The sequence below is a fragment of the Pagrus pagrus genome (genome assembly GCF_965226575.1).
Source record: "Pagrus pagrus genome assembly, chromosome: 9".
Classification (NCBI taxonomy): domain Eukaryota; kingdom Metazoa; phylum Chordata; class Actinopteri; order Spariformes; family Sparidae; genus Pagrus; species Pagrus pagrus.
Genome location: NC_140193.1, coordinates 28,587,756 through 28,607,935, shown reverse-complemented (window position 1 = coordinate 28,607,935; position 20,180 = coordinate 28,587,756). Strand labels below are relative to the sequence as shown.

Sequence of the window (20,180 nt, the reverse complement as noted above, 5' to 3'; positions counted from 1 at the left end):
CTGGATGTTCAATGTAATTTGTGGCACTTTCCTCTGAAAGTCTATCACCATCTCCTTTGTCTGATTGCGACTGATGGTGTAGGTGAAGGTGAATGTGCACTGTCCATGCACTGTCGCCCTAGAAACCTTTAGTCCAGCCATGATTTGACGCTGAGAAAACCTCTCTCTGCCTAGAATAACAATTTGACTTTCTTTGAATTCAGAGATGAATCACCAGAATACTTAATTAAAAGACAGTTTCTGCAGAAAGTGAAACTTGGTTCCACTTTGGTGTGATTGACTTTCTTGCATTTTATATTCCACACATATATATCCATAACAATACAAGTTCGCAGTGGACAGGTGTTGTAGAGGGACTGAGGCAAGGAGCCCTGGCCTCACATGAAAATGTATATCGAAATGTTTTAATTAAATGTTGTAGGTTGTGGTCAAAAGAAACAAAGCTATATATATATATATATATATATACACACGCATACATATATATATATATATATATATATATATATTTATTGTATTTATTCATGAATATATATTGCCTTAACAATTTAACATTTTTGGGTAGCATTCTTGTCATTTCTAATTGCAGTGCTGCAGGAACTGATTTGGAGGTTGGGTTTCAGCTTCATGTGTTCTCCTGCCTTCATTTCCTCACAGAGGACCAGATGGGCTTGTACATCACAGATTTCATCACTAGAGGGCTCACAGGAGGCGAGAACTGTAAAAAGGAACCTCTGACCTCTGAAGCTCCTGTCCTTCCTCTCCACTCCTCCTCCTCTTGCTCCTCTGGTTTCCTCTTTTTCTCCTCTTCTTTTGGTCCCATTTATATATCATCTTCTCTCAATTTTGCCTTTCCTTCCTGCTCACTCTCTCACTTTTCTTTCTCCTTGCTTCCTCTACTCTTTCTATTCTATGTCCCTCTTTCCCTCTTCTTCCACTTCTCACTTCCATCCATTTTTCCTTCCCTGTTCCTCCTCCCTCTCTTCCTTTTTTCCTCACACTTTCTCATCCTTCCTTATCTCCGTCCCTTTGTCTTCCTTTCCTCCTCTCCTACTTTTTCCTGCCTCTTAGTCTCTTTTCCACGCTCAACCTTTTCCCTGTTCTCGCTTTGTCTGTTTCCTTTTCCTCTCTCCTTACCTCTTTTTTCCTTCCCTCCCTTTCACTCTCCTGCTTCCCTCCTTTCCTCTTTCTTTGCTCTGTCCTTCTGTTTTCCTCGCTTTCGTTCTATTCTCACATCTTTGCAGTCTTCTATCATTTCCTCTCTGGTTCAAATTCCTTTTCCTGCCTGTCCATCTCTTCCTGCTCACAACTTCCTTTTTTTTCTCCCTCTTCTTTTGACTTACCCTCTTCTGTCCTCCTTTCCTCTCCTTCATCCTTTGCACCTTCCTCTCCAACTTACTTTTATTTCCTCATTCATTCTTCTACTCATCCTTTTCTCCTTTGTGGGCTCTTCTCTCTACATCTCTTACATCTTGCAGACAGAGGAAGAGAGAGAGAGAAAAGAGTGTGTACATGTGTGTGTCTGTGTGTGTGTGTGAGAGAGAGAGAGGGAGAGAGAGAGAGAGAGAGAGAGAGAGAGAGAGAGAGAGAGATAAAGAGACGAGGGGAGAGCAAGCAGACGCTGAGCAGTGGGTGGGTTGAGCAGCAGGAGTGTGTCTGTCCTCGGAGCTGTGGAGGATCCAGTCTCAAGTGTCACTGAGAGCAAAGAGTCTTCAAGACAAACTAGTTGAAGTAGAACAAGAAACAGGATCCTTCCTCTGGTCTCATTCATCAGGACAACATTTTCTTACTCCAGGATGATCTTTCACCTTCCAAACCAACACAGAGCCTGGAGCTGCTCCAGCTAGGTCAAATAAATCATTTCCACAAAAGAGGACTACAGAAGAAGAAGAGGAGGGGGAGGAAAGTCAGTCCATCAACAAAAGACAAGAACAACCAATCAAGGCTAAATTGGTGCCTTTGGGGGACTACTGGATATATTCTGAAAACCAGAGGAAAAGAGGAATTAAGAAGAAAAAGTGACGCAAGAAAAGAAGGAAAAGGGTTTCACAACTACAGAGGATCTTGGTGTCGGTTGCATCCAGTCAGAAGACATAAAAGGAGATACAAAGATGAAAATAAAGATTTAGTAACAAGAGAAAAAAACCACAACCACAAGTGTCTGGTTTTGTAATTTTATTCCAAATCCAGAGAAAAGGAGGAATAAAGCAGAAAACAAAGAGACAGAGGAGGAGGACATTTTTCTGCCACCCCACGAATGATCGAAGATGTTGTAGACCAACATTTGTGTGAGGAATATCAGCTCGCCAGCTAAAAAATCAAGAAAAGAGAATTTACTTTCACTTTTTAGTTTTTTAAGAGTTTAGTAAATTATTCTGAAAAAAAGGAAGAAAACAACTTTAGAGATTTTGCAGCGTGCCGAAGACAGAGAAGGACCAACTAAAAAAGTCAACAGAAAGAAGTACTGGAGATCAAAAGCAGATACAGGAAAAAAAGGAATAATCAAGGGGAAAAGGATGAACCAAGCAAAACAAGGAGTAATCAAAAGAATATAAGGAGGATTAAGAACAAAAGTAGAAACAAAAAAGGAGAAATAAGGAAAAAGAATCCAGAAAAGGAGGAACTAAGTTTAAAAGGATAAATCAAGAGTAAAGAAGCCGGAGGATCCAGGTGTGACAATGAGGCTCCTGGTGCTTCTTGCAGTTCCTCTCTCCATCCTCGTCCTCCACATTGCAGTGGCGGCCCCCCCGACAGGCAGCATGGCCCCGGGCCGGTTGGAGCGTTGGGTCCGCTCTGGCCTCCAGTCGCTGCAGTGGGACCAGCTGGACCGGTGCCTCCGCATGTCCTCGCTCTCTGAGGCTGAGTGCAGGCGGCTCGCCCACCTGCCACTGTCCGCTGTGGCTGTTTACGTATCGGAGCCACGCACAGCTGCAGGTATGGAGGGCAAAGGTTACATCACCAGGCTTTCTCTTCTTGTTGCAGATTAAAGTTCTACTTATTGAGGTTGATGGCAAAAAATTCAAACGTAGTGCCTTTAAATAGCAGTCAAAATAATCCAGTAATAGATTTTAGTGATCATACTTATTCATGGGTAAAAAAGTATGTCCATTGCTTTCAAAAGAACAACTTAAAGAGTCAAAATTTGCTGTTTGCAACTTGAATAATGTAAATGATTTCCCTGATATGGGAATAATCCAGAGAAAGAATCCATTAATATTTAGGTTTGCCAGACCACTTCACAATATACTCAAAATCTTGTGCCTTTGAAATGTAATATGTATTGTTTTACTTGGTATTATTGTTATACTCATATTTAATAACTTAATGATTCATTACAACAGTCATTGTTAGCCAAACATTAAAAAAAACAAAAAAACAAAAAAAAAAACAGAACAAAACAAAAAATGTATTAAATAGAAAAGACTTCAATAAATTGCTTGTTCATGTAGTAGGTATTCAGAATTTGGGTAAAGACCAGCTTCAGGGTCCTGGTGCTGTGTATGCTGGCTCGGCGTTACACTTTTGTGGCTCACTGGGGCACTTGAATAGAACAGAGCCCTCATTAATGTTATTAATAACACCTACACTTTTCCTACTGTCAAAATGCCTGAGAAAAAAACTTCTACTACTCTGTATATATACAGTATATAGAATTATTAGATAATATGAACATATAAAATCATTTCAAATACATTAAAACCCTACTAACACTAACTCTCAATCACACAGTTATACAGTCTTTTTCCCCCAGATTTTATTCAATTTGAGATTGAATCGACCATGTTGTATTCAAAGGAATATTCTTCTCTCACGTATCGTGTAACATTGTTACTGTGTTACAGTAGTGACTGTTACCTGACACACCCTGTTGCTGTTATATTTCATATACTTCATACTATTTGTTTTGTCTTGTAATAGTGTATCCATTTACTTTTATATGTTTATTTACTGTTGTATTTTTTCTCATTACTATTTTGCTTTAACATGTCTATATTCTAGCCGAGGAAATAGAGTCGTTTCTCAGCAGACATTTTGACTTGTCAAAGCAGGAAAAGCACAGGTGTGACCAATAATGTTAACGATGGCTCAGTGTCCCAGTAAGTCATGTCAGTGAGTGAGCATGTACATTATCATAGACTTGGAACAAGCTAACCTAAATGGAATGCAGCCATCGTTAATGTCATAAATTCCACCTGTAATCTTCCCGCGCCAATAGGTCGTGCCATGACCAGAGTCTATATGTACCTTGTTATGTAGCCAACATAGCCAACAAGCCAATTGAATTGAATTGAATTCATTCCTGTGTTTTGCCAAAATCCTCCAGGTAACTCAGACAAAGTTCTGGCCATCCTGCCAGACTCCTCAGGTGGGATGGTGAGCTCCAAACCACGGGGAAGTTTCAGTGTCAGCCAGGTGCTGAACAGAGGAGAAGGTCCACTCAGACACCAGCAGTCTTTCCCGGGCTCCACGGCCCATGATGCCGTGCTGGTGCTGGATCCGAGCCCTGGGGAGAACTTTGGGCACCCAGTGGTCCTCTTCTATGTGGATGTGAATGTGACGAAGAAGAGGTGCACACATCTGGATGGCATTTACCTGGGTGAGTCAGCAGACCCTGACAGTCTTTCTGCACATGTTGTTAATTCATTGGGAACTTTGTTTGAAATACTCAATACCCACAGGTGAATTTGGCTGTTAAATGGAAAAGTGTGTTAAAGGTATAGTTGGTAATCCTGTTCAGAAAGACTTTTTGTTATACTGGGTGAAATGGTCTTCCCACCCTGAGAGTAGTCCATACATAATGTGTTCAGAAAAAGGAACAAAGTAAATCAGACCTCTGTGGCAGCTGCAGGCCTGTAAAGACTCTGACCAATCCCTGCCTCTCGGTCCGAGTGGAAAGAGCCAATCAGATGCCTTCATGTGTCGTCCTGCCTGCACCCCCCTCTGTCCCCCCCTCCTCCCTGCGCGCACTCATCACGTGTCACCGTTGCCGGATATATTCAGCACACTGCATATGGAGTTAGCAGGAGATACACACTCCAGGTCAGAAGGTGGCGGTAATGCACACTTAACAGTTGTTTGCCAACCGCCATAAAACAGCAGCAGAAGAAGAAGAGTTAGTACAGTTAGCAAGAGAACGATGGCAGAGGAAATGCAGCCAAAGCACTTCCAGAAGTGATGCAGAGGTTGCTGTCTTTCTGTTGGACAGGTAATTAGTTGTTTTGCTTCGGGGGGATTTGTTATTTTCTTGAAATATGTAACGTTAGCCAACTTAGCTACTTTTGTAGCTTGTATTAGCCCAATGCTAACGGCTCTCCTCTGCCCTGCTGACGGACTGTCTGATGCGCGTTCCAGTGTGTGGGGGCGGGGCTTTGGACGGAGCACTGACGGGAGGGGGAGAAGGGGGTGGAGCTTAGACGAGGTGCCACTTTCAAATCTTGCTAGCTCTCCAACATTACCAACTATACCTTTAACTAATCCTATTTTTTGGATACAACAACAAACATCACAAATATATGCAGTTTGGGAGCGATACAGCTTTAAACTCGAGCATGAGCATTAGTAATTGTAGTGGTTGTAATAACCTTGTAGTAGTATTGTTATTGGTAGCAGTACTAGATGTATTGTTATAATAGTGGTAGTAATAGCACAAAGAGGAGAGTAGCAAATGTATAGTAGTAGTAATGATAATCAATCACTGATAAACGTAAAACGTAAACTTTTATGCAGATGATACAGTTTTATAAAACCCCAGCTCCGTTTCAACACAGGCTCATCTTCAGTCTGCCTTTGAAAATACTTGACAGCAGACTGTCAATCAAGAATATTTGAATCAAAAATGTATTGAAAATCAAAGTGGACTTCCTATATAGTAATTAATAGTCTGTCCTTTTGTCAACCATAAAACTTTTACATGGTCAGTTTTAATGTCTTCACTTTGGCTGGATTGCACCAACAAGGATGAACTCTTAAACCTGATTAAATTATGGCTCAAGTTTAAATTCTGTTGCACCAACTTAAAACTAAGAAAGATTAAACCTCACTTGAAAGCTCAGTTTAGTATTTTTTTTTTTTCTAAACCAAGATCAAATTTAATGCTGTTGCTCCAAAACCTTTTTTAATGAACTGAGCAAAATAATCAAGTTACTGGAATAAGATGAAGGGACAGACTCAAACCAGATGAGTTTTATGATGCAGCGGAATTTCTTTATCAAGATACCAGTTCAGTCAGTCACTGAGCTGAACAGCAGACTGGACCGACTATCAGACAGCGCAGTGACACAGATGCAGCCGGTTCACTAAGAGGACATTTCCACATGTGCTAGCTCGGCTTGACTCAGTTTGTCTCGGCACATCAGATTTATATCGCCTTGACAACAGGGCACCTGCTTCAAGTTGTGTCTGTAACTAAAGAGTACTTATTGTTTTGAGTAGAAGACATTTAAAAGCAGCAGCTGATCCATGGCTCTGACAGCACACAAATTGGTTTTATTAATATATCTTTTTTAATTTGGGGAGCATCTCCGCATTGATGAAACTCTGTTTAACCTTGGTTTACATAAATAAACTTTGCTTTACTGCGCAGCGATTAATTTTTTAACGGTGCTACAGAGCTCTGCTTAATTTTAAATCTGGATTTACTCATTTAAACCTAGTTTCACTAATCTAAGATTAAATGAATCATTGCTGGTGTAACCCAGCCTTGGTTGTGGAGATATTCTGTCACACTGCACATCATTATATTGACAGTTCTTCAGAGTGCGTTGAACTTCACCATTAATCACAGATGTTATACTCACCACTGCTCTCTGTATCACAAGGTTGTATTGACTTCCTTACAAGAAAGAAGAAAGAGCCATCTCATAATATAATCATGGGATGGTTTGGTAGCTCTATGCACAGGTCTCAAACTGCCACTTCCACTTCAAGTTATTTAAGAGTAGGGGGAAAAGATCTGCACAAACTATTAAAAACTAATCATATAAAAATGTATACAAACTGCTGTTTGCATTTTTGTATTATTATGTTAATAATGGAATTGAAAATGGAAACTTCAGAAATGTTGTGCTTTCTTGCTGTAGCGGCTCTCCTACGAGATGACAATGGCCGCGTTTCCCAGATTCGATCGTTCTTAAGGACTTAAGAAGGCTCTTAAGAAGGGTTCGGCTAAGAAGGAGCGCTAAGATACGGGTGTTTCCCAGATGCGTTCTTAACTGCCTTGTTAGGAGAACCTTAAGATCAAGCCAAAGAAGCTTCTTAAGAAGCTCTTAGTGGGAGCTGTCCACCGCGCTGCTGCTGTGCTGAATCAATCGATGCCAGGCAAATCGATCACCCACCTCTTTATGTGTGTGTGTGTGTGTGTGTGCAGTCAGACCGGGCTGTCCAGGCAAAGAGATCCAACGGCTGATCCCTCTGGTGTCTCCACACATCCAGAGAGCAACCCGCTGCAATTTTGGCCTCAGCCCGGAGGTGCAGCACAGAGTGATCAGCCGTTGGATCTCCGCACGGGGCAGCCGGTACTTTGCCTGGACAGCCCGGTCTGACAGCACGTCCAGTGGGGAGAAGTGCTGACGCACGTATGCATTTATGTAAACCGTCTAGCTTCGCGCACGGCGACGCTGTTGGTTCGCAGCGAGAATGTGCTGTATTGCAGCCGTGGTTTCTCACACGCGCGGACTTTGGCAACGCATTTATATACTGTAGAGTAGCAGGTGAAGCCTCTCTGGATGAGGTTCAGCTGAGTTTAATACATCTGTTCCCTTGATATCTGTGAAATGCCACAGGGTTGTTGTATTTTTTATGTGTAGTACTATAAACTCATATATGCAGATGTTGCGGAAAAGTTAAACGTGTAATTCAATAAAAAGGTTTTTTTTCATCTACCATTTTCTATTTTTTTTTCTTGCGCCAGTGGTCCGCAGCTATGAGCGCATTTCAACATTGAGCATTGTTTTATTATTTCGCAAAATGGATGATATAAATTTCCCTGACGCGGCTTGATCACTGAGCATTTGGTCGCTAAGAAGGCTGTTAAGAGTGGGTCAGCTCGATCTTACATTTCCTTCTTAGTGAAAGATCTTCTTAAGCTAAGAGCGACTCTGGGAAACACATCCTTCTTTCACAGCGTTCTTAAGAGCGCTCCTAAGAAGATCTTAGCACTTAAGAGCTTCTTAACGAATCTGGGAAACGCGGCCAATACCAGCAGTGGCACCAAGCTAATTTGAGTTTGAGAGCCCTGGTCTACTGTGTTTGTATGAAGTTCTGCCTCTGACTCAAGCAGAAGAGAAAGTATAGGTTAATTGTGTGTGGTCTCACCCTCTGAAAGCTCCATTTTACAGCTCATTGTCTGATGCAGGACACTTCTGCTCAGAAGGGTTCGCCCAAGCTACATCCTCAGCACTTTTTTCCCACTGCAGCAGCTGATATGGCTCTGTGTTTGTGCGTAAGTGCTCACGCACTTCTATCTTTGTAATAACCAACTTGATTTTTAGACTTAGACTCAGACATTTGTGTTGTGTGACTTTTCAATCCACTCATAATTATTCTTTTTTTAAATTTTTATTAATTATTCAAGTTTGTCATCGTTTTTTCTTTTGTCTCAATGCATCCAATCATAAATTGTGGTAAACCGTGGCCATAAAAGGAATCAAAATTCTGTACTTGTTAAGTCATCTGACAGCAGAAATATGTCAAAGCAGCTGTATTGAGATATTATCCGCTATGAACGACAAAAAAGTGCGTGCTCACAGAGAAGTTCAGTAGACAGATGGCTTTTTTGATCGCATTTGTAAAAGGTTTGGCAAAGGTCAAACATCAGCATTTCTAAAAAGCTCCACTTTTGGCAAACAACATGTTTACTATGGATAAAAGACCAAAGGGGGTAAAAGAAGTGTTTCCAAAGTGCTTTATTAATGTAGAAATGGTCAAAGGGGACAGGAAGTGAATGTATTCTGTGATGGTCCTCATAAATCCTGTGAAAGAGAAGTGTTTGACAGTGCAAGTTGTTGACCTCCCGCTGTGAGAGAGGTCAGGACCAGATGTTGAGGTGAAATTGGCTCTGAGTTACACGAACACACACCTGTCAATTATTCATACACACACACAGCACTGTGCCCCCTGCTGGGTCCTGTAGATGGTTTTGGGCCAAAGTCTTTTAGAGCGAAACTTTCTTGTGACCTCATTTAACCTCAAGAGGAGAGGGAGCAAGAGAAAAAAAGAGGGAGGAAGAAAAGAGACATTTGGCACAAAGAATATGGGGAAAGTATAGAAGCTATAAACAAGAAGCTCAGGGGCGTGAAGGTGATAAATAGAGAGAGGAAAAAGGAAGTGGGGAGAAAATGGTGATCAATAAGATTAAGAATCAATTAAAGGGGCAATGTTGAAGATATGGCCACAATCTATCAACAGAGTGAAGAAACAACAGTGTTGATGTCGTGTCAAAGATGTCTAGGTATTGTGTTGCAGAGACGTCTACTGAATGCTTACACCCCCCTGTGGTGTGGGCAGACTCCCGTCAGCTTTTAGGGCCACTTGCTCCACGGCTAACTGAGCTAATGGCAGCTAGTCGCTACAGCCAAAGATAGCTACACACAAACAGTAGGCTACAGTGAGTAGCAGGAAGTGGTTATATCTGTTAGGGCGCTGGACCAATCCAGCATGGCCCAAATGAAGAAGGTCAGACTCCTTATGAAACAGGTGATTAGAACAGTATAGAAGCCTTAAATACAATGATACACACTTACCTGTACCTTTACCTTTTCAATCCAGAGGGGGAGGCAAGGCTGACAGTAATGGAACACTGACCTTTTTTTCCCACTGCAGCAAACTGTGTAACTCAAGATGTGTTTCACTGTCTGTGTCTTCAGGTGACGAGTGTTTGACTCTGGCCTTGAAGGGTCGTTGTCAGAACCAGCTAAAGCGTCGGCAAACCGGGCCAGAGAGGCTTATGGGTAATGGTCGGCTGCGCAGCGGGACCATTACCACCAGCAGTGGTAGCCGTCTGGTGGAGCGGGCTGCTGGAGGGCTCTGTGAAGTCCACTTCCTGCCACTGGTGGTTGGAGTCGGAGACAGTAACCGAACGCAGAGACTCAGATGTGTTGGTAGGTCTTAAATCGGGTTCAGCTGGTCTAAACAAAACCCACTCAAACTCTTTAACCAACAAACATTCTATTCTATTTTACTTTGAAAGCTGGTTTTCCCCTGCCTCCAGTTTAAATGCTAAGCTAGGCTAAACACAATCTGTGTCTCGACTGTACACACTGATGATATCAGTGTCATTTCATCTAACTAAAAGTAAACCATCAAACTTTCATTACCTATTGCTTTCTGAAAGGTGGAACATCCTTGAACACACAAAAATAAAGTTTTAAATTGAGTAAAACTCTACAGCGAGCTAGCTGCTCTGTGAGGTTTTACCTCAGCATAACAATGCTTCTAGATGCTAATGTCACCATGCTGACATACTCAAAATGACAATGCTGACATGCTAATGTTTAATGTTAACCATCGTAATGTAGCAGATTAGCATGCTAACATTTGCTAATGAGCACTGACACAAAGTACGGCTGAGGCTGATGGGAATGTTATTTAATTGGTCATAAATCAAAATATTGAACAAATCAAATATTTGACCTGATGATGGTTCTAGACGAAAATGAGCAACACATCCTCATACCTAAATGACTGAATAGGTCCAATACCAGGGACTCCCAAAAGAACATTTATCAGCATTCCCAAAAAAAACTTGGGACCACGTACCAGTGACAGGCATACCAGACAAACAAAACTGCTTGGTTATGTTTAGCAGAGCATCGTAGTTTGGGTTGAAATCACTGGGTTATTTATATGACTTGAGTTACTAACGTAAGTTATGTAAGTTTCTTACATTAGTTATGTACAGTACGTGACACACCTTCACTACGTCACACTGGGCACAAGCAGCCCACTACTGGGTGAAAATCCTATGTTTTAACCCAACCTATGTCGACCATGACCTTCTCCCTATGCAGAATTTGTCTCTCTCTATACTACTTTACCTGACTTCCTCATTTGCTGCTCTAATAATTACTAAAGCCACACCCCACTATCTAACAAGAAACGTAAATATGAGTTGTAATAAGCTACTTTCACAGTCGTATATGGTGGTTTGGGATAACCAAAGTATATTAAGCTTACAATCCATCCTGAGTGGGACATAACTTTTATTTATCACAATTTATACAATAACTGTGGAGATATTTCACCAACAAGCAGAAATGTCAACCATCTGGGAACTAAAATATCTGTACCAATGTCATGAAAATTCATGAAATATTCTGAAATATTACTTTCAGAAGCAAAACTCTCAACATCACGGCGGTGCAAGAAAAAAATGGTTACAGAATATCTATTTTAAGCATGTCACCCACAATTATTATTTTATATATTTTTATTGAAAATGAACATGTCAAATAGTCTTGGTAAAATGAAGGTTGTTAAACTCCATCTGGTTTTTATGGGTTGAGTGGCACTCTGCATTTTTCCTGATGCTGTCTGAGTTTAATGCAGAATTATTTACGTGTTTTGACCACTCTCACTTGAAGCCTCTGCCAGAAACATGGGCATAATGAAAAAAGTGTGGGGCAATGTTATCATGCTATAATGGCAAACAGAGACAATCCTTGGGATAAAACCACAAATTACTGTGGATGAAATATTCCTTTATTGTTGATTGCGACCCATATAAACCTGCTGGCTGCTGAGTATACTGGCATACCAAGTTTGATTACACTTGATGTCAGGAAATGTGTTTGGCACCGAGGCACTGCTTTATTACAAGCTGTTTTCAAAAGGAGCACCTGTTCATTTTCTTTTATGTGAATACTTTTTTAATTTCCTACATGCCCCCTCCTCCAACAGAGCATGCAGAGTTTGCAAGATGCCCTCAGCCACTGCCAATGGGCTCTCCCAGTTTGCCCGTCTCAAGCTGTGAACTAAATAAAAACACCAGACGCTGCCACCAGCAGCCCTTGGCCACTCACCTCTCCTGCCGACTCTACCAGACCTGTGACCACGCTGTGCTCATCTCAGGTAGGACAGTTTGTTTGTGATTATCCATATTTGCCTTGCTCTCACCAATTATCAAAAAATGAAGAAAAACAGTGTAGACTATGACTGAAGGTAAACACGTCCTCAGGGTCTGTGACATCACCCAGGATGTTTTGATGTTTAGAGTTTGGATTAATTGCTCACTGACGACAGATGACAAGCAGTTTTACAGCCTGACACACCTAACGATCCAGGCAAACATGCCCCCAACACATACGTCCATTTAATGACCTTTAATAAGGTTCATTTATTTATCTATTCATTTTTCATTTTATAACACCAGGGTTGCAAAACAAAGCTGAGTTTGAGTCCCTTTATGTTACATCATAGAAAAACCAAAACCACAGCAAAACAAAGTATTTTATAAAGTTTTAGTATCTTTGGGCTCTGTGCAGACATCTCACTTCACTGATGTCACTGATGCTCTGTAGATAGTACCACTGATGTTCTGGTGGTTTTAACCAGCTGCTGTAGAGCCTTCCCGTCCTGGGCCGTGATGAACCATGTCAGTTTGTGATGTTTCCAGTCAGGATGCTTTCTATCAGCTGTCACTGCTGTGTCTCTGCAGAGTGTTTATGGTGTCCTCTGCAAATGTCTGCATGTACACTGCAGGTGGCTGGCAGCAGCAGATGACGTTCCAGCGCCACGTCCAAAATCTTCAGAAGTTCTACAGAATGTTGCAGAACAATGGCTTCCATAAAGATCACATCAAGACCTTCTTTGCCAGCAGTGGACAGTTGCCTGGTAAGACGGTGTTTGCTTTTTGAAAACTCAAAGTTTAAGTCCTACAATTGCACTTTCTCAGCCAAACGTGACAAAATACATTTTGTTCCAAAAATCGTCTGAGCTCTGCTTTACTCTGTTGGTTACTACACTGTTACGTTTGCACTTTTTTTTGTAAAATTAGTGTAACCCTGATCAATAGACCACAGGTCATGTTTTGGCAATGAAGTGACCTGACTAATGATTTTCACCCTGTGGCTGTGATGTGGACTTAATCCTGTCTAAACTCAGCATGAAGATGCTGCATCAAGTAAATACATGTAATACTACATATATCTCAGGAATTTTGCAATAGACAAAGAGAAGCTAGTTGTGAGCAGATTTTCCTGGGTGCAGAGTAAAACATCAAAACTGCACCACAGATCGAACTGAACATGTCTATTAGATGTCTAACTCCTCTCCCCCGTTTCCTCCCCCACAGAGGATATAGAGGGGGTGTACTCCGCAACAGAGAAAGCCGTGATTCGTAACCACGTGTCATACGTCTGCAGGAAGCAGCACTGCGCAGACACACTGGTTCTTTACCTGAACTCACCAACACGCAACGACGGCACCATGCTGCTGTGGGATGCCAATCTCAATGGCGTTGTAAGACACACACACACACACACACACACACAAACACAAACAAACATTTGATCCAGCACTTAGAACGCATGGCTTTGAGTAAAATTGTATGAGTATGTGAATAATATATAATTATAGAAATTCATGTGTGTGTAAGAAGAAATTAGTGTGTTTCCCTCCAAATGTAGTTTTACAGCAAATCAGCTAAAGAAAATGTAAATTACTGTGCCTTTCCAATCTGACATAGTTACGAGAATATTAGCAGTTGATTCATCAAGATAAAAAACTGGTGATACTAATTCTCCAGTTGGTGCCATTACAGCATTGCAGAAGAAACCTCAAACAAAAACAATGCAGAAAACAGGATGAGTTTATGTTTGTATGATGTATTATTTGAGAAATGTTAGTCTTGAGAAGCTTGAGTGATTTTACATTTCACATTTATGACCATTTCCGCTTTAGCGAAGAATGTAACCTCTTATGCAATACTTTGACTTAAATTCTGATGTTCCTGCATTTGTGCAAATTGAAAATGCAAAAAAACCTGATGATTGGAAACACAGGTAATTGCGAATAGAGTTTGTAGATGTATATTTTTTAGTAGTGCATTGTTACTGCCACACTTGTTACAGTTCAACTACACAATAAGTTGCACACCAATGTATTCCCCTATTCACTTTTAAGTGAAACAACAGACTTCTTTAAAGCAGATCACCAACACAGAAAAGGAAAAGGATTTATCAGACACACATGGGAGCCATTAGGTAAGATGATAAGATGATTCCTCTGACCACACACATACTGTACACACACAAGGACCACCCAGACAACAGTATGTCTGTCTGTTGTCACATTTAGGTTTTGAAAATGAGGATATGAGCTCATATGATTGAAGGCAATTATTACAGAGAAATGTTAAAACCAATCAGTTGGACAGATTTAGTCAAAAAGGCTGTTCACACATCCTGGTGAACAGGATTCAGAATTGTATTTTTTTTTTCTGTTAATATTTTATATCAGAGAGCACACAACATCTGGTGATACAAGAAACCTTTCAGTGAAACTCTGTGCAGATGCAGAATGAACATCAAACTGGTCTGAAACAATTAGTTTAAAGTGTGCATGGTGAATGTGTATGCTACCACCAACATATACATATTGTGCTCAGGCTATCATGTACAGTGACAAGATGTAAACCTCTCATTACTCCATCTTGGAAGTATTAACAGATTATTCCTTAATGGTTACCGCCAACGTTAACCTTGTAGTGACACCATTTAAATAGTTTTTGCAGTTTGTTCACAAGTTAAACAAGTTACAGCGTGTACCTCCTTTTAAGTTAGCTGAATTGACTGTATTAGTGTTAATATTGGATTTTATTTAGAAGTGACAGTAATGGTAGCCTTTACAGCCGTTTTGCCACTGGCTGACAGATATTTCTGTAGTTTGCGACAAATAAAAATACAGGAATAAGTGACATGCCATGATGACGACAGCACACGCAAATGTGGCGGCCAGTAGCTACATGAAACTTTGCTTCATTTTTGCTTGAATTAGCTATTTTCGCCTATTTTTTCTCAAGCCACATTACTTAGGACAGAAATACACCCATCAACTTTAGAAAAGGAAGTGTGGGGTTCGGATTAAGTGCAGCAGGCCACGAGACAATCTCTGCCAATGGCATCTCCCGACCAGCAAGCCAGACCTACAGGTCCCAGTGTCACCGCAAGTGATTTGATTGCCTCAGGAAGGGAGAAAAAAGAGTGGGGATCAGAGTTAAGCCGACCCAACTTGGATCTAAGGCTATTCCTCTACCCCCCCTTCTGGCTAATATCCGGGCGCAGAAAACAAAATGGATGAAATAGGACTTACTCAGGCTCACTCAGCAATGGGAAATCAGAGACTGTTGTGCGTTCATCTTCACAGAGACCTGGCTACATCTCAACATTCCAGATCAAGCTATCAATAGGGACGGATAGGAAGCATACAACACCTCCAGAGCAAGAGTAAACATCAGGAGAGATTGTAGAAGGACCTCAACACCAACAGCACTAAAGATATGTGGCAGGCAATTCAAAAATATCAAAGTTTACAAAAGCAGGAGCGCCCCCATCATGTGTGAGCCAAACACATGTTACGCTCACGTTGGTCTTCTCAACAAAGAGTCAGCTGTGAAGTCTACCCTGCCTCCGGAGGACAGGCCACTGTCAGTAACTGCAGTGGATGTAAGAAAAATCATGTTGAGAGTAAATATGTGTAAAGCTGCTGGGCCTGATAACATCCCTGGCCATGTACAGAAAACATGTGCCAATCAGCTAGCTGATGTTACAACTGACATTTTGAACATCTCACTCTCACAGGAGACTGTTCCCTCCTGCTTCAAGACAGCCACTAACGTACCTGTACCTCATTAGTCTGCAGCATCTAGTCTTAACAACTCTGTGGCTCTCAACCCCATCCTGATGAAGTGCTTTGAGAAACTGGTTCTCCAGCACATCAAAGACAACATCCTTGCCAGCCTGGACCCTCTACAGTATACTTGAGAGCTGAGATCCACAGAGGATGCCATACTGTATCTACCGCCCTTCACTCAGTCTTCACATACCTGGAGAATAAAAACAGCTACATCAGGATGCTGTTTGCTGATTTCAGCTTGAAAACTAAACACTCTGGGCTTGAAATCCACTCTCTGCAAATGGATATTTGACTTCTGCACAAGCAGACCCCAGAGAGTTCAGAATGGCAGTCACCCCTCCTCTACATTAGTGCTCAACATCGGAGCACCCCACGGCTGTGTGCTCAGCCTCCTCCTCTTCACAATGTACACCCATGACTGAACTCATCAGGATAACTCAATTGTAAGTTTGAGGACGATACCGGCATCATCAGCTGTATAACAAACAATGAAGAGAGTTCATACCGGGAGGAAATCAACAATCTTGTAGATTGTTGCACAGAGAACAATCTGCTCAATTCCAACAAAACCAAAGAGTCAACTTTTACAGAGGAGCATAGAAAGCATCCTGACTTGAAAAATCACAAACTGGCATAGTTCATCACGGCCCGAGACAGGAAGGCTCTACAGCGGGTGATTAAAACCACCCAGAACATAACTGGTATTATCTACAGAGCATCAGTGACATCAGTGAAGTGAGATGTCTGCACAGAGCCCAAAAGATACTAAAAGACAACACCCAACCAGCCACAGTCTGTTCACCCTGCTGCCATCTGGCAAAAGATACAGAAGTATCCACTGCAATAACACCAGACTGCAGAGCAGCTTCATTCCTCAGGCTGTAGAATGACAAATAAATTAACCTTGAACCTTGAAGTGATGACGTAATCACAATAAAGAGGAAATTTATCGCATTGACCCGCCTGTTTTTGCTAATCCCACCTACCGAACCTTGACTACTTTCAGCACAGACATCAAAGACAAAGCCCTCACCCCCCTCTGCATACCCTCACCATCCTTCTGAAACTCGTCTTAGCTTACTGAGCATTTATTGAAAAACATGCCTCCTTCAAGAAATTCAAGATTATTGCTTGTCTGGCTAACACTTTGTCTCCTTCTCCTTCAACTCTCTCTCCAGGCTGATCTTAAGGAGCGATACTCAGTCAATGAGCTTCTGGCTGACCTGGCCGGCTGCAAGGCAACTCGTGTTTTGCTGTTTGTGGATCAGAGCTACAGTGGCGTTCTGTCTAAGAGGCTGCGAGGGTCCCAGAAACACCTGAATGTGGTTCTGATCCAGAGCCAGACACGGCAGACCTACAACCACCAGAGGCTGAGCCCGGGCTGGGAGGACAGCAGCTGGTCCTACATCAGCTCTGTGACCTGCCTGCTGGACCACTTGGGAAAGGTAATTTACCATAATAATGTTTTTTTTTTCTTTTTGATTTATTAGATAAGCTTTTAATCTTCTCTACCACCAATTATGTTATAAGGGTACTGGGATGTCTCGCCTCCTGGAGCCATGGGCCGGCCTGTTGAATGTGACGTTGGCAGGTGCGCCCTGCAATGCCACTCCACCTCTGACGGATGGCGAGATGCGGCGAGAGTACCAGGGCTGCCAGAACCTACCGACCGCGCTCTGGCACCAGAAACCCAGGAGGACCAACTGAGAGAGAGACAATGAGACTAACTGGGGGGAGAGAGAGAAAGAGAGAGAGAGAGAGAGAGAGAGAGAGAACGACTGAGTGGGAAAACAAATTAATTGTGGACACACACACACAAGCATTTCTATCACACACATACATATTTGCGGGTGTGTTAACCTAGGACTTTAATGTCAGAGTGCTTGGTGGACACTGTTGTGTGTGCTTGTGTTTTCTGTCCTAACTCAGATAGTAACCATGGCGATGACAGCTCATCCCAATGGGAGTGTCCTGAATGCCATGTGAACATTGTGTGTGCTTATGTTTGTGAGTTCAGCAAGAGGACAACCACTCTTGGAGACCATTGCTAGCTTATGCTTGGGCCAGTGTGTGTGTGTGTGTGTGTGTGTGTGTGTGTGTACAAGGCATCTCCTGGGCACTGAAACATTTCAGAGCCAATCATCTATCTCTATTTTTATCTTTACGACAGTTATTTTTTCTTTCTTCTGTTCTTTCTGTCTTCTGTTCTTTTCATTCTGTCCTTTGCTTCACCTTTTCTCAGCTACTTTCCTCCCGCTTGTCCTTCCTTGATCTCCTCATTTTGACTTTATTTCCCTCCATCTGTTTTTCTTTCTTAATTTACTTGGATTTTGCACTTTCTTCTCCTTCCCCACATCTCTCCTTTTCTCCATCTTAAATTTCTTGATGTGTTCCTTTTTTTGCTGGCATTCGACTCTTCATTTACTCATTCACCATATTAGCTTTTCTTGAAAAAGTCACAAGACATCAGACCTGGAAAAACCCTAAAACAGGAGGTTATGTGCATTTAAAATTTGTGCACATGAAAACCTAAATAAAAATAGTTTAAAACATCCAAATGATGAACTATTAATATTCACACAGTCCGAAGAAACCGATGGCACCACGCAGTTTCAGATGGGAGATGCAAAAGTGGCCAGTTCACTACTTCTCTAATCTAATCTAATAAATTAATGAAATAATGTAAAATAAATATAAATGTCATGAAAGGAGATATTGTTACACCCATTTTCTTTAACTAAACTCAAAAATAGAACCGGACACCTTCTGAATTCAGATTTCTCTCTTTTGCCGAAAATGAAAATAAAAATCACTAAAACAGTCTTGCTTTGTCTTTCCACAGTCACCTCTTGTTTGGCCAATTCATAGATTAAGATGTAATAAAATGTATGCCCAGAGCTAATGCCGGACTCTCTCTTGCTCCTCTGCTCATGACTCTCTTGCTGCTCTGTTCATGCATGCTGCTGAGCCTGGTTGAGCTCTGCCACTAGCTCCACGTCTAGCTGAGCTTATAAGCTAATGGTAGCTTGCTACAGTCTAGGATAGTTAGCAAAGAGCAGCAGTTGTTGGTTGCTCTGCTGAAATGTTGCCACCTATAAACATTGGAGCTACCATATTTAACATGTTGCCCATTTAAAGAACCCAGTAGGAGATAGGACATGAAACCTGGTCTTCTCGTCCCATTGTAAGTGGAATGAACAAATAACCAAAAGCAATTGGGCGAACAACCTGATGAGACACCAGACAGGTTTAACTCGGTTCTCTAAACCCCTTCTTTGGTTGTGAACGACTCATAGTTGCCCTGTGGTCTCTCTTTTTAGAGTTGCATTCATGGCCGACAGGTTGTTAAAAAAATGAATTTTACATTGAAGCAGAGTGGGGTCTGAAGTCCAGCAATTTATTTTTAAGATTTTCGAGATGGAGGATGTTTTAGGCTTCTTAACCCGAGGAAGAGGGAAAGTGAGAGGCACTGAGACAGCCAGGAACCGAGAGACAGAAACTGATCATGATTAAGATATGAAGCACTGAGACTGCCCTCACAGCTACACAGACTGGCTATGGCATTTTTTATAAGGGCACTACTTGCTAGTGTGTGTGTGTGTGTATGTGTGTGTATGTGTGTGTGTGTGTGTGTGTGTGTGTGTGTGTTTGTGTGTGTGTGTGTGCGCGCGCTCAATCACATAGACAGAGGCATCACATGAAACATGCACACGTTCTAAGATTAACCCATTCCCACAATAACAATGTACATGCTATCCTCTACTGTCGGTGGTACTCTGTGATGTTTGTGTACATTACCACCTGTCCTTTCTTCATGTCAGTAACCATATATACCACATCCCAGTGTACATCTCATCCTCTCCCAGCTGTTTTGTACTCATGTCTGTTGGTGTACTGATTTGTTTTATATTAGAGGTATAAGAGTGATGGAAGTTGAATGGAAGACCAACTTTCCAAATGTGTTGGACGTTTTGGACCTGAACTGTGTCCAACCAGTTGACATGTGCATATTCACAGTTTGTGTAATCATCTGTACAGAGTGTGAGATGTAATTTAGCAGAAATGTTTCTAGTTGCATGCAGCAAATCACAAATTCTAGTCAATAAAGTACTTTTAGAAATCAATGAAGTACATGAGATTTTTTTCTTTCTACTCTAAAGCAAGTGGTGTTATCCACCGGTACAGACCAAAATGCCTCTGGACACAATTGGATTGGCCTAGAACCATGTGACGTAGCGCTGAGTGACATGCGCAAGTTGGCTTGGTCTTAAAACGCCTTCGTATTACAGCTAAACACAAATCTGTTTCTGAAAACATCTGAGGCGGACTGG

The 20,180-nt window shown here is 41.7% G+C and overlaps 1 protein-coding gene across 1 annotated transcript; it reads left to right on the top strand.

The window, feature by feature from the left end:
* The first annotated feature begins 1,235 nt into the window (after positions 1 to 1,235).
* LOC311262610 (uncharacterized protein) lies at positions 1,236 to 19,973 on the top strand. The gene is made up of 8 exons (XM_084362147.1): positions 1,236 to 2,934; positions 4,325 to 4,597; positions 9,864 to 10,097; positions 11,896 to 12,066; positions 12,697 to 12,828; positions 13,289 to 13,455; positions 17,028 to 17,294; positions 17,380 to 19,973. The coding sequence occupies exons 1-8, from the start codon at positions 2,679 to 2,681 to the stop codon at positions 17,554 to 17,556; spliced, it is 1,677 nt and encodes a 558-aa protein (XP_084218273.1). The 5' UTR covers positions 1,236 to 2,678; the 3' UTR covers positions 17,557 to 19,973.
* Positions 19,974 to 20,180: the final 207 nt, after the last annotated feature.

Excerpts from the sequence above, each read along its gene's own strand:
- LOC311262610 (XM_084362147.1), top strand. The coding sequence starts at position 2,679 with ATGAGGCTCCTGGTGCTTCTTGCAGTTCCTCTCTCCATCCTCGTCCTC. Across the intron at positions 10,098-11,895 it reads GCAGAGACTCAGATGTGTTG|AGCATGCAGAGTTTGCAAGA; the intron begins GTAGGTCTTAAA and ends CTCCTCCAACAG. Across the intron at positions 17,295-17,379 it reads TGCTGGACCACTTGGGAAAG|GGTACTGGGATGTCTCGCCT; the intron begins GTAATTTACCAT and ends TTATGTTATAAG.